Raw genomic sequence first — 13,982 nt, 5'->3', positions numbered from 1 at the left:
TCAAATGCCATCCTGGGATTTACAGTGGACATACAGCTCTCTTTTGCAAGACTCAAAGTAGTCGAGGGACCACTCTGTTTGAATCTTTAAAAGTGTCTCAGGGAAATGACCGAAATTCCGAGTCTACTTTTATTTAGGCCACCTTCCCCAGATATTTATGCTACAGTTTAATCATTGGAGCTTCATCACTTTTTCATCTTTTTTTGACAAATGGTGCCCATCTAGATAAAGGCCAGCTAGAAATGCAAATATAGCTAACAAATACGGATTCCTGGAAGAGGTAGGCCAACTGCACAGTTTCTCTATATGTAAATTGGCTTGGCTGTCAACAGGGTGGTCTGTGAAACTGGCCGTGGGGAGATTTAGACCGTAGAGAAACAGTGTTTAAAAGAATGGAATGTGTAAATTAAAAGCCTGAACTCTCTGGCAGATCCTTTGTAGTTCTTTTTTAACCTAGTACACAAGTCTACACTAACTTCTGATGGGCCTGGCCGCATCTCAGCTTTGAGATATATAATTTGGGAGGTACAAGATCTAAGAGGTATGCTAGTAGAGCCAAGAGGGAATTTCAACCATTACTGCCCTGAGAAGTGGCTAAATACTACTTATAAATTAAAAACAAAAAAAAGAAATAAAAAAAGTTTTTGCATTATCAAATTAAAGAAACAAAAGAATAATGACTTCGGGTTACATTGAATGATTTTTTGTACTGCTGTTGAAAGAATTTAGTGAATAGACATCAGTATTGGCACATTACATGTTGGTTGTTTGATGATCGGGCTCAGCCTTGCTGATTAGAGCCGGAACCCTTTTCTGTTAGTCAGATATTAAATTGAAAGCACTGCATGGGCGCTTTTACCAAAAAAAAACCCAAAAAAACCAACATCTGTTTGTGAACTTAGCAAACGTGCTTTTATGTGTAAGCCCCCATGCCACGGTTTCACTTTAATGTCAGACACGCCCCTTTCTTTAGACGCGACTTGTCTAAAGAATGGGGCACGGTCTTCACAAATGTGAAAGAACTGCTTGGGTGCTAGTAATTTGAAATGCAATAGGCCTCGCATTTGCAAGAATTTAAGCTATTGCATTGCCACTAGCTCAAACTCTCATAAATGCGAGACCTATTGCATTGCAAATGCTTGTTTGTACTTTGTGTCACCTTCTTGCGATGTCCAAGTAGAAATCTAGGTAAGCTAGATTCAGTGTTCATCTTCCTAATTATGTTGCAAGCATCTGGGTTACAACAATTTACATTCTAAATCAAGCATGCCTTCCATATTTGTGTGAATGACCTGAAGAAGTTTGCCAACTTCATACAAAATTGTAGTTTCGATACAGAAAGCCAAATTTAAGTTTTTTAAGAGAAAGCTACTTGGGCTGTAGGTTCTCCCAATTAAATCCTGATAAGTACTTTGTAAGGAAACTTGGAAAAAAGTTTAGGTGATATTTTGAGAGGTTGAAGTAATTATTAGCTCAGGAAATGTCTGCACCCATACGCAGCATATGGTCACGTAGATATCTAAACTAAGATTTGGCATATGCGCTGGAAGCAGCCTGAACTCATCTGTAGAGTTAACCTTAACAGTACGGAGTTAGACAAGGGTCTAGTTACCTACGAGAACAGCACTGAATGAGATAGTGGCGTCCTTTTTTTTATAGGTATGCCTTCTACAAGCTTGGGGTGATTAACTTTGCTTAAAAATGATTTTGCCAGGCCCTATGGCATTTGGACAGACAAATTAATTGTAAAACTATCTTGTGCATAAGAGACAGGTTTAATATTTACACTGTTTGGTATGTATATATTTTATGGGTTTAGTCAATATAAACATTTAATGAATTATACACCAACTGCCCACCCACGATTGACAGTTCAAACTGAAGTTACGTTTTGGTTCCTCATTATTGGCCTGCTTTTTAAGGGGTCTATCGTTCTGCTTCTTGTGTCTTTGTTACTCATCTATGGTGAGCAATTTTAATCGCTCTCCAACAGCACCACTTTTAACTAGATTGTTTTCAGCCTCCTTGGTTCCAGAGGTATGTGGTCTACATTTAGTGTCTTCACATATTTCACGCTCACATTCCTGGAAGTTCTGTTGCGTCTGAGTGGAGTGATCAATATCCAGGCTGCATAAGCTGTCATATCTGCTCTCACTTAGGAAGCATCAAAAAATGTTGCTACGTAGTAGAAGAAACAAGTGAAATGCAGTCCCCTACTTTTTAATAGCAAAAATATGTGCCATTTTCTATTTAATAAAATCTTTATTTTCCCTTCACTAACTAGAAAAATCCTGGTTGTATTACGTAGGTCATATATTCATCGGTGTTACTGGGCAATTATTGTATAACGAACTATAAAAAAAAAAGTCAAATATGTGCTAGTAATTTGGAACTGGAGAAATGAGAAAATAAGGAGAAAATGTGGGTTTTGCCCATGTGACATTGTTTAAGCATTCAATATATTTGGCATGTTCGTCCGGCTTATTAAGAGTTATTTTAAGGCTTTGCTTTTCAAAATGCTTTTCTTCTAAGCTAGTTTGATGCACGAGGCTCTACAACTATACTGCATATACACTCCTGAAAACTCTACAAATAATTCTTGAAACAGACATAAAAATAAATACATTCAAAAGTTCACCAAAACTAATATACGTACTTTTCTTCTCCTTTTTTTCCTTCTCTTTTTCTTTTTCTTCCTCTTCATCACCAGCGCCAAGTAAGGTAAAAATTATTCCCGTTTGCGAGTTAACACCAATAGCAGTTACTAGCATTTTTCCCGAGCCTTCCATTACATGGGTGCCTGAAACACAATGTGATGCTTTTAACTGCATAGACAAAGGCATATCAGTACAAGACATATACTCTCAAAAACCTACATGTCAGGTCCAAACTGCCGTGCAAAATTAATTGTCAAGCAAATCTTCCATTCATCATGTAAGAGATTTTATGAAACGTGATGCACCTCTACTTTGTTGCAGAATTATCTATGTACTAACTACATCACGTAGATACAACACTCCTTCTGCACTCAATGTAATATCTAAGAATTCATGTGTTTCTGTATTTACTGAAGCAATTCTATTCTATATCAAAACTGGTTTGTTTCAGAGTAACAGAAACAAGTAAGAACTTCACACAGTATGAAGGCACAAAATCATATTCAGTTAAGCATGGACCAATGGTACGAAAAATACCCCAGTACACTATTTAAGTACCAAAGCACAACTGAGTAGTCCATTGCAACCAACAAATCAAATACAAGAAGCATGACCAACAATTCATCCCAGATTGCTTGTGTCATCATGTCTCCAACCAAACCACTTTCTAGAGGACTGAATAACAATCACAGCCAGCATGACTCACGGGTGGTGGTGGGTGTGGTGGAAGTTTAATTTATAAAAGAATGTTATCTTACCTTTACCAGCCTGGTCTGGGTCCCGCATCGTCTCTGCTTCTCACAGGAAGCAGGCAGCCTCCCTCCCCTAAGTGAATCACAATGCTGCAATGGCAGCGTTGTGATGGGTGGGACGCCGACCACACAGGTGTCTATGGGGAGGTAGGGTGTGTATGACTGGTTTGGTCGGCCGACCAAACAGCCAGCGCCCTCAGAGTAGGCAAGCCACTCCTCCCCTGCCCTACAACAGGACGCCCACCCACCCGCCCCCAACCAAACCCTTCTGCTTTCTCACAGTGCGAGAAGCAGAAACATAAAATAGTACTTATAATACCATTTATGTTTCTGCTTCTCGCACTGCAAGAAAGCAGTGAGGCGACGCTCCTCCACCCACATGGAGGAGCCACCCCTGCTGAATAACCCAACTCAACACTTGAATGTTATATGAACTAATTTCTGGTGTTTTTGAGACTGGAAATACCCTGCATTTAATTCTATTTACCTGGAAGATCTGATCAACGTTTTGGAAAGACCTGGGATTGTCATGGTCTTAAATGAAAAATTATTAATCAGGTATTCTGAAATTCGGATGATTATGCCACCACACAAACAGCTTCCAACCCAGAATACAGCAGCTCAATGAGTATAGCATGCTAACAAGCACACTTGCATATTAAGTCTTAGAGATGAATGATGAACAACCAATATGTTCAGTAACCAAAATGTAGGTAAGGATATGTTCTCCAACATGAATTTATAGAAAAGCCCGAATTGATTACATTGCTCACATATTAGGAATTCTGTAAATTATGCGGATATGCAGAATGAACTTTTCAATGCAAATTTATGTTGATCAATTTAAAATGATAAAGACATTTATAATCAAATGAAGCATTGTGGACAGCCTTATAGGACAGCTTTACAACATTTGAGCATGAAATTAATTTAATAAGTATTTGATCTCCAATATGTCTAGGTACCAAGACATGGGATACAACTCTAGAGGGAAAGCAGTTTCATGAAGCTAATCGAAGGGAAATATATAGTAGAGACATCCAAAAGCCTACTCACTAAGCATTGGATGAAAAGACAAATAAAGGCATTGAACAGCTTGAGAGTTCGGATGAATGGAATCTATGGCTGGCTTTAGGATGTTTAGCAGGACCCTTATAACCTTGTGTTGATACAAAAAAATGGCAGAGGCCTAGCCAAATCCTCACCAGTGTAGAACAAAACACATGGAACCCATTAGAATCAATCATATACATGTAATTACATTAGAAGTGCCCTAGATTCCTCAACTCAGTCTAAAAGCGAAGGTTAATGGTAGACAATGATTGAATCAGTATTAGGAAATGATCACATTGCATCAATTAAGTCAGTCAAAAACCAATATATTTATGATCAAACTATGTGAAAAATAGGACTTCAATCTGCCTGATTAAATAATGGTAGGAGCTGGGGGGTGGCAACTTGAAAATAATTTCTAATATACTTTGAGTTTGCAGTTGTTTGAAAAACAAAGGGTCGAGATCATCAACTATGGCAATATTCAATAGGCTGAGAGCCCATAGAGATCAGTGGGTAATGCAAGGCACATGTAAGAAGAATCCCTCAAAAATTAAATTTGTTAAGGGTAAGATTCATCAATTAGGTATATTTTATAGATAACGTATCTTTGCCATGAGAGCATGCACTTCATTTAAACAAATCTATCCAAGGATGAGGGCACTCCCAGGAAGTTACTGCCTACAGTGGATTCAGAGGGCCTGAAGTAAAGAAGAGGACTCTACCCCACGCCAGTAAATATCTACTAACACGTGGGTTATTTGGGTAACAGTGTTACTGTAAATCAGACCCTCAAAATTTGGGCAAAAGTTCACAAAATTGTTCAATAGTATATTTTTCATGGCACTATATGGATGGAATGATACAAGATTAAAAATAGGTAGATCTTTTTTCTTTTGGTGACAGAGCTCCATCATTTTGGGCAATTACAAAGCATTTCATTGAATGGCTGCTGAGAAAATGGAGCATGTACAAATGGCAATAAGCATTTTTAGTTGCAATAAAAAAAAACTTTTAGTTTTGCCATAGTAATTCTCAGAACCAGAGTAATTTAAGGCAATTTCATACCGTCAAAATAATTTTCTGCTGGGATTTGACCACCATACTCAAGATGAAAAATTTTCTCTAATGATTTTGGCATGGAAATTAGTTTTAGTGGTCCTGAAGCTAAAAAGAAGAAGCATTTTGTATAAAACCACACACAACATTCTCAGCCATGTGAGTAAAAGTCTGCCTTAATGAGTAAACAGGTCCTTCAACCAGCACCAGCTGGAGAGTCAGAAGAGAAGGCTCATACTAAAAAATCCTGGTATCCAAGCATGCAAAATGGTTCTCTCTGTAGACTTGACAGTCGAAGTAGTAGTGCTTGGTGAATGCATACATGGACGCCCATGCAGTAGCCTGCCAGATGTCCAAGACCGGAACACTGCCCCCAACACTGTGGAGGGGGAATTGGCTTCTGTGAATCGAGCATGTCGGCCCTAAACGGCCTTCTTGGCCAGAGCATAGCATGTCTTTATGTCTAGGATGGTCTACCTGGACAGGGTGTGCATTTGCAATGCCTCACTCTTCAAAGGACCAGAATGGCTGAAAATCAGAGGACTCTACTTGGACCAAGCCGATGGAGTTTCTAGTCTTTTGAGGGCCGTGGAGGTGAGAAAAATGTAGATAAGATGAGGGACTGATCCACAAGGGTGAGACAACCTTTGACAGAAATGAAGCCAGTGTTCTAAGCACCTATTTGTCAGGAAAGAAAATATGTATGGAGGTTGAACTATTATTGCCTGCAGCTCACTGACAAGATGTGGAGAAGTAACTGAAATAAGAAAAACCCTCTTGATGGCGAGGCACCATAGAAAGCAACTGTTCAAGGGCTCATAGAACATACACATAAGAAACACCAGGACCAACTGAGGCCTAATCATGGGATTTCGCATAAACATACATTAACCCCTATAAGAACCACTTCACAACAGTTGATTTAGGATACTTAGGCAAACATAAATGGGCTGAGAGGGATCCCATATAATCTTTAACCATGAATAGCACAAAACCTTGGAGGGCCAAAGATAAAATAAATAAAAGAACATCTCATAACTTTGCCTGAAAGGTATCAAGCCGACTGGGTCTACACCAGATAGCACATTTCTCCCAATGCCCTGATTAGATAGATTAGGTTGAGAGGTTTTTGGTCAATATTACCTCACCCAGCAAGTTGAAACTCCGCAGCTGTCACCGCTCAATCTCCATCTACGGAAGTGTAAGCGGAAGAGATTTGGGACTAGACAGACAGTTGTGCTCCCAAAAGGCAGATTAATCAGAGGAAAATCAAAAATAATCCCACTATTATTTTAACAGGCAAAAAACCTTAGAGAAACACAGCTCATTCACTAAGGACGCATTTGAAAACTGGGGAAAAAATACTATGCTTCATCTAGAAACCAAAGAAAGTATCATGAATGTAGACAGCAGCATTCACACTATGACAAATGTAATGGATGCAAATAGGAAATTTGCGCAAAAAACCCCAATCAACCATAAAAACTTTAAAATAAATATTTTTCGAAACAAGGAGCAAAAAATGACTGAATATATTAAGGACTAGATTTTCCAAATGAAACTAAGGAAATAGGTCACTTTTATAACAAGCATTTGCAATGCAATAGGTCTCGCATTAGAAAAGTTTGAGCGTTTAGTATTGTAAATGGCAATGTTTTTTTTTTATGCAGTAGTTAAGTTTTGTTTGTATAAAAATGAGCACCTTGAAGGAGTGAAGGATTTCAAAGTAATAATAAAAGCATATACAGACAATAACTAACACACACAAATGGGGAACGGTGATGTCAGGAAACTGCAGGTAATTTATATACATGCCTTGCAGGGGCCGTAGAAAACATGCACGGGCAACGTGACACCTAAAGCTAATATCACGCAGGAAATTAAAACACTTTCAATATAGGTCAGCTTATAAACGCATTCTTCCACCCAAGCACAGCGTATGAGGAAGCGTGGTACTGCTACTCAACTGCCGAAAGCGCCTTGCCGATAGCATGAAGCCCTTTGTAAATGCAAGTACAATACGATCAAAACTGACACTTAAATGGAACATCGCCGCCCGGCCTGCGACCAGGAAGTCAGGCAGGCCGGGCGGGACAACCGGAAACAGGAAGTAGGAGGGCAGGAGCCTACCCCGCCTCCCACGGAAGAGCCGCGGCTGTTTGGAGCACCGGAGCAGGCAGGAGCCTACCCTGCGCCCCGGTGCCAAAGGAGGGAGGAAGAGTCCTGCTGCCGGGCCCTGCAGCAGCCGATGAGAGGAGAGCCGCCGCCGTAGCAAGGAAGACGGTGAGTGGGCTGCGAGGGCGGGGGGGGGGGGGCATGTGTGTGTGCGCGCGGGGGGGGGGCTGTGTGTGAGCGTGCGTGTGTGTATGTGTCTTGGAGTCTGTGTGTATGCGTGTGACTGTGGGGGGTAGGGGGTGTGTGCCTGTGTATGGCTGTGTATGCGTGTGGCTGTGCGCATGCGTGACTGTGGGTGCGCGTGCACGCAGTGAAATCCAGCGCGTGGCAGTTTCTTGTCCTTCATTCCCCCCGAGTCAGCTAGCTATAGTTCTCCACCTGGACCGCATCCTTTGGATGCGAATTCCAGGCTCGCCCTAAGGAGTGAAAGGGGGGAGGGATGAATTCGGTATACATCCTCTTTATCGAATCACACACTAATAGGGCAAGCTGTTATGCCCCAATACTTCTGCTGTACCTTAGTAGTATTCTACGGGCTATTCGTAATGGCCATCCAGCTATTATTTGGTTAGTTAGCTGAGTACAGGTAAGTATTTTCATGAGCAAAGTAGTATCAAATAACAGAACAGAAGAACAAAGGGAGAGGAGGGGTTCTGCACCTAAGTTCAAGTACACAGCAAATAAGGTTTTTACCTTGGCATGTGGAAGACTTTTTAAAAAAAATATAACAGGTGGAAAGGGCTGCCTGAAATCGCAACGGGGGTTAGGTACTAAAGAAAATTGCCACTAATTTTATATATGCCGTCTTCATAAACATAACTCACTGTTTAGAATACAGGTCGTTTTTTGGAACAAGTACAAATTATGAAGCTATTGTGCGTTTTACTATTTTGAGCGTGAAGCAAAACATTTATATATCAGAATGTCAAAAATGCCTTAAGATGAGGGACACTAAAAAGGCTTGATTAATTTGAGGTACTTCACCCTGTACCTATAACTAGTACCAGATGAGTCAGTGTCTCATGGAGTGTAATTCATCCAACTGCAGGAAAGAAGGTTTGACACCTCTCGCATTTCCCTGCCTGTGGTCACTCATTAAATACCAAATAGTTTGCTCTGCCCATTATCCTACCATGGTGGATACATTGAGAACTACTTAACTGGGTAAAAAAAAAAATCAGATTTTTTAATACATTTAAGAAACACCATTCAGGTAAATACTCCTTATAGCAAACCTCAATACAGACAATAAGACAGGAAATAAATGGGCCATACCCGACAACAATAAAGGATCTTTTTCCGAAGTTTTCTTAACATGGTCAGATTCTCCAGTCAGCGAGCTTTCATCGATTTTAAGATCGTTCCCTTGAATGAGTACACCGTCCGCTGGTAAGAGATCACCTAAAATATCAAACGCAAATGTTTAGTCTACAATTTAGACAGACCCATGCTCATGTGATGTTTATTTTATGTATTTATTAAGTTTTATATAGCGCAAACTTGACCCAAGAGGGTATCAGAGCACTTTACATTTAGGATTGTTGCGTTAGAAGTTACATCAGATACAAAAGCATAGTATGGTACAGTACACATGAACAATCTCAAGAATTCGTAGGGGGGAGGGGAGGAAGGAGTAATAGCGAGGAGACGAGGAGGAACTGTGCCCAATGATCGGCTGGGTAGGTGACAGTCAAGTGAGAAACCAAGGGCCAATCTCCTCATTAGCTGTCTAGCAGCTCCATTGGTCATCAGCCATGTTGCTCATGTCTCAACGATCAGGAAAAACAGTTTTTAGTCCATTTGATTTGAGAAAGCTATATAATGCTGTCTAGACCCAGAGGTATCAGAGCGCTTAGCCAGGCGATCGCTGCATTACAAGGTACATCAAAAAGGATTATGTAGCGCTGGCTAGACCAGGAGGTATCAGAGCACTATGACAGAGGAACATTGCATTACAAATTACATCAGCTACAATAGTGTAGTAGGGAAAAGTAAACAAACAACAAGGTTGAGAGAATTTGTAGGAGAGGAGGGAGCCCTAGCAGGGAGACGGGGAAGAACTGGGTAGGTGACGGTCGAGGGGGAAACCAGGGCCAATCTCCTCATTAGTTGTCCAACAACTCCACCGGGCAGCGGCCATGTTGCTCAGGTCTCAACGCACAGGAAACACAGTTTTGAATAGATACATAGGCAACGAGGATTAAGGTACAGACGTGCAATGTCTTTTGGGCTGAAATGGCTTCAGCCTACCAACCCAGTCATACTCCGTGGGAAGAGCTGGCTGGGGGTTGCCAACCTCGATGCCCCATATTTCCAATTTTCTGTATACTTTAAAAAGCATTTAGAGCCTTGACGCGCTTCAATCTGTCACTTAAGAAGCAGCTAACTGTCTAGAGGTAGGTGTGAAATCTCAACCGGTGTGAAATATGATGTGGTGACAATCACTCAAATCCCACAAATAAATAGAGGTGCAATACTCATATTACAACGCACGACAGAGAATAAACTCCCATCAAACCACTATCAAACAGCAATGAAAAGAGAGAAAGTGCTATGTCAAAAGCAATTCGCCTTCCAATAAAAAGTATATACATTTTGGTGTATCAAAACAAAACATGCATGTTATTAGTTTTGTTTTTCTTGGTGCTGTCAGCCACTTTTAATGTTTAGTACTATTTAAACAAACTAAATAAAAAATTCTGTTTATTATTCTTTTGAATGTACAGGATATGCAATTCTATATAGGTGAGAAAAAGTGTAAATATTGTGCCCTATACAGACAACTATGTCTAACCTATAGAGGTTTTGAATTTCAGCTGGAGTATCATCCTTTGGCAATTGTTAAAATGGGTATCACTGATTTGATAGCAAAACACTTGCTATTTACAGCAAACAGCAGGTGCTTAGGGCCAGACTCAAACTTACCTGGACAGGTCCACCAACCAGTCAAAGCCCTTTTGAACCTGGCTCCCCACCTCTCTGCTGCTTTATCTGTCTCCTCAGGTCTTCTTTCTCTCTTGAGCCTCTGCCCACCTCTCAATCTCCAACGTCTCCTTTCTTTGCCTTATCTCCCCTGCTTTAAGCTCCACTGTGCCAGTTTCATACTCCTGTCTCACTTTTTGTGCCTTTTCCCACTCCGTTCCTAACCTCTTTGTGCCGCTTTCCTTTCTCCTCCTCATCCGCTCTCTTCAACCGTTTTTGTCGCTCCCACCACCAAGCCTGTTTTCGTTTTTTTTTTACCTTTTCTCTCCTCTTGCCTGGCTTGCACTCCCAGCAACCCCTTCCCCACCATATCCGGCTTCTTACCTACTCTCTTGCTGCATCTCCTTCCCATGTCTTCTTCCCCTCCAGCTAGCCCTGCCCACCAACCCCTTTGCTCCTCCTCCCTCCCAGGCTGGCACTCTAGGCTACACACCACGGTAGGGCCCTTCACATTTAACCAATGCTGCTTCATCTGCAGCAGTACACCCACACATGTCCCCCACGCACCAAAAACTTCAACTCCCACTTAGGCTAACGCCACACACCAAACCAGCACTACAACATCCACTTGCATGCATGCTTTCCAACACCTGCTCTTTCAACAAACACACCACCGAGATCTTGGACCACCTCTTTCCTATGGACAGCAGGTTCAACCCTATGTTGCGCTTATCCCAACGAGCTAGAACATCGCACAACAGGATTGCCTTTACAAGCCAAGAGGTGGACTCACAATCATCCAAAAGGACACCATCAAATGATCCACATCCACAGACAACACTCTTCATGAAACACATGCACTTTAGACTACAAACAGATGACAACTTCACCCTGAAAGGCACCCTTGCTTATGAACCGCCAGGACCACAAACCAACTTCAGCAACCTTATCTCCGACTTTATTGCTCCTTTCATCAACTCCTTCATGCTACTCTGCAACCTCAACTTCCACCTCAAGGACCCAACGGATCCCTGCTCTACGGCCCTCCTCGAAAGCCTGAGCAACATTGCACTCACCCAACTCGTCACAGAGCCTACGGACATCACAGGACATACTCTGGTTCCAATATTCGCCACCAGTGAGAGGATCATGTACAACTCAGCCTTACTTCTCACATTGACTGACCAGTGCATCATACACTTCCAAATCACCCCACCACAAGTCAAAGCACCCACCAGCACCAACTTACCCATTGTGAACTAGAGCAAAGTAACAGACGCAGACTGGCTCAATGCCCTCAAAACGAACTAACCCAACACCACCATCAACAACCTCAATAAGGAAATCACCAACTTTAACAAATTAATCAAGAACTGCGCAATCTCCCTCACACCCATCAACAGCAACAGACCAAGAAGAACCAACAAACTAGTCAGCTGGTATACAGATGACTTACAGGAATCTAAACACTGCTGCAAACAGAATGAAGATGGAGAATCAGCCACGATGCCAACGCCTGAACAGCCAACAAGGCTGCAGTCTCTGTTACCACCAACTTCTGAGAGACACCAAAAAAAGGGCAGTAACCAAACGTATAGAGGTGAGCTCCAACAGCTAAAAGGAGTTCTTCTCAATCATCAAACAATTCAGCACTCCTGAGGCCAGAGCTAACACCATCGCCCCATCACAGGAACTCTGTGACAACTTATCATTCTTCGTCCACAGCAAAACAGCAAGGATCTACAACAACTTTGAACAACAAACAGACCTCAAACATCTCATCACCAACCTGACTACCACCAACAGAGACAGGCACCGGAAAGTACTGAAGATGACCATGCATCATTCATACAAAATGTATAATCTAGGTGCCCCAATGGACCCACACTCCTACCACATCTACAACATGGGATGAACACGAATAACCAACCACCTCACCCACACCTCCATTAAATGTGCCACCTTCCCAGTCAACACCCTCAAAAAAACATCAGCTAACACAAGCGTGCTGAGAAGTTTCCGACCCATCACTTTGCTCCCATACCCAGCCAAAGTGATGGAGAACAAGCAACTCACCAGCCACTTGAAACTCGATGACCTTCTGGACCACACGCAATCTGGATTTCAGAGCAACTACTGCACTGAAACAGCAATCATCATAGCCACAGATGACATCCACACCATACTGGACTATGGAGAAACCACAGCCCTCATCCTACTTTATCCTTTCGTACCCTTCAATACAGTCTCCCAGTACACCCATATCAGAATACTGCACAACAGACATCCAAGGATCAGCCCCAAAGTCGATAGGCTCCTTCCAGATAGGAAGAACACAGAGTCAGACTACCAACCTACACATTGGAATTCAAGAATCTTATATGCGGAGTCCTTCAAGGTTCAGGTTAATCTCTCAGTCCCACCCTGTTTAACATCTACATGACACCACTAGCCAACATCATCACATCCCATATTCTATGCAAAGGATACCCAACTCATCCTTTCTCTAGCCTTCAAGTCCAACCCCACAAGAATCAACTTCTCCAACTGCATGATCAATGTAGCCTTCTGGATGAGATCAAATTTCGTCAAACACAACTCCGACCACCAGGTGGCAATCAGAGATTTTACCAACACCAACACCAACCGACCACAACAGAAATCTAGCAAGCATTCTGGAGGACAAGTGCAACATGATCGCGCTGGTCAAGGCGGTTAGCTCTTTCCTCTTCCACATTCATTGCATGCTACGCAAGATATTCAACTGGCTACCACTGAGCAGCAGACGCTTCTCCATGCAAGACCTCTTCACAAGCAGACTGGACTATGGCAACACACTATACGCTGGGATCTCCAAACATATCCTACAGCAACTCAAGACCATCCAGAACGCCACAGCGACACTCATTAACTTCCCGCAGGATACCCACATCTCACCACATTTCAGAGCTCCCCTGGCTTCCCATCCAGAAACACAGCCAATTCGAACTATTCAACACGCTTAGATGCACTGCACAATATCGGACCAACATACCTGAACAACGGACACCTACGCTCAACCACACTCACTTGCACATATCCCCAAAAGCAGAACGCGAATTCAAGCATTTACTTACACTGCACTCAAGCCCTGGAACAACCTCCCTCAAAACATCATGGTCTCCTTCTGTTATGTTATGAGTATTTGTTTAACACACTTATCACCCGAGGAAAATCCAGGCGCTGGAGTAGATGAGCAGGCTCCTAGTTTAATTGCCAGGTCTTAAATTCCTTGAGGTATCTGAGAAGGGATGGAGAGGTCCTGATCTGTTGAGGAAGTTCATTCCAGGATTTGTCGGCGATTTGGAAAAGGAGCGCCCTCCTG

The 13,982-nt window shown here is 42.2% G+C and overlaps 1 protein-coding gene across 5 annotated transcripts in view; it reads right to left on the bottom strand.

Annotated features, from left to right (window-relative positions):
* ATP2B1 (ATPase plasma membrane Ca2+ transporting 1) overlaps nucleotides 1–13,982 on the bottom strand; it is a 552,666-nt gene that overhangs the window by 241,922 nt on the left and 296,762 nt on the right. For all 5 annotated transcript variants that reach the window (XM_078674265.1, XM_078674263.1, XM_078674267.1 and 2 more), the window contains exons 5-6: nucleotides 8,972–9,097; nucleotides 2,657–2,800 (exon numbers count right to left, since the gene is read on the bottom strand). In XM_078674265.1, coding sequence (XP_078530391.1) covers nucleotides 2,657–2,800; nucleotides 8,972–9,097 — 270 coding nt within the window. The remainder of the gene's footprint in view (nucleotides 1–2,656; nucleotides 2,801–8,971; nucleotides 9,098–13,982) is intronic.

The sequence above is a fragment of the Lissotriton helveticus genome, chromosome 1_1, assembly GCF_964261635.1.
Source record: "Lissotriton helveticus chromosome 1_1, aLisHel1.1, whole genome shotgun sequence".
NCBI lineage: Eukaryota > Metazoa > Chordata > Amphibia > Caudata > Salamandridae > Lissotriton > Lissotriton helveticus.
Note: the sequence above shows the minus strand (reverse complement) of the source record. Positions and strands in the feature narration are given on the sequence as shown.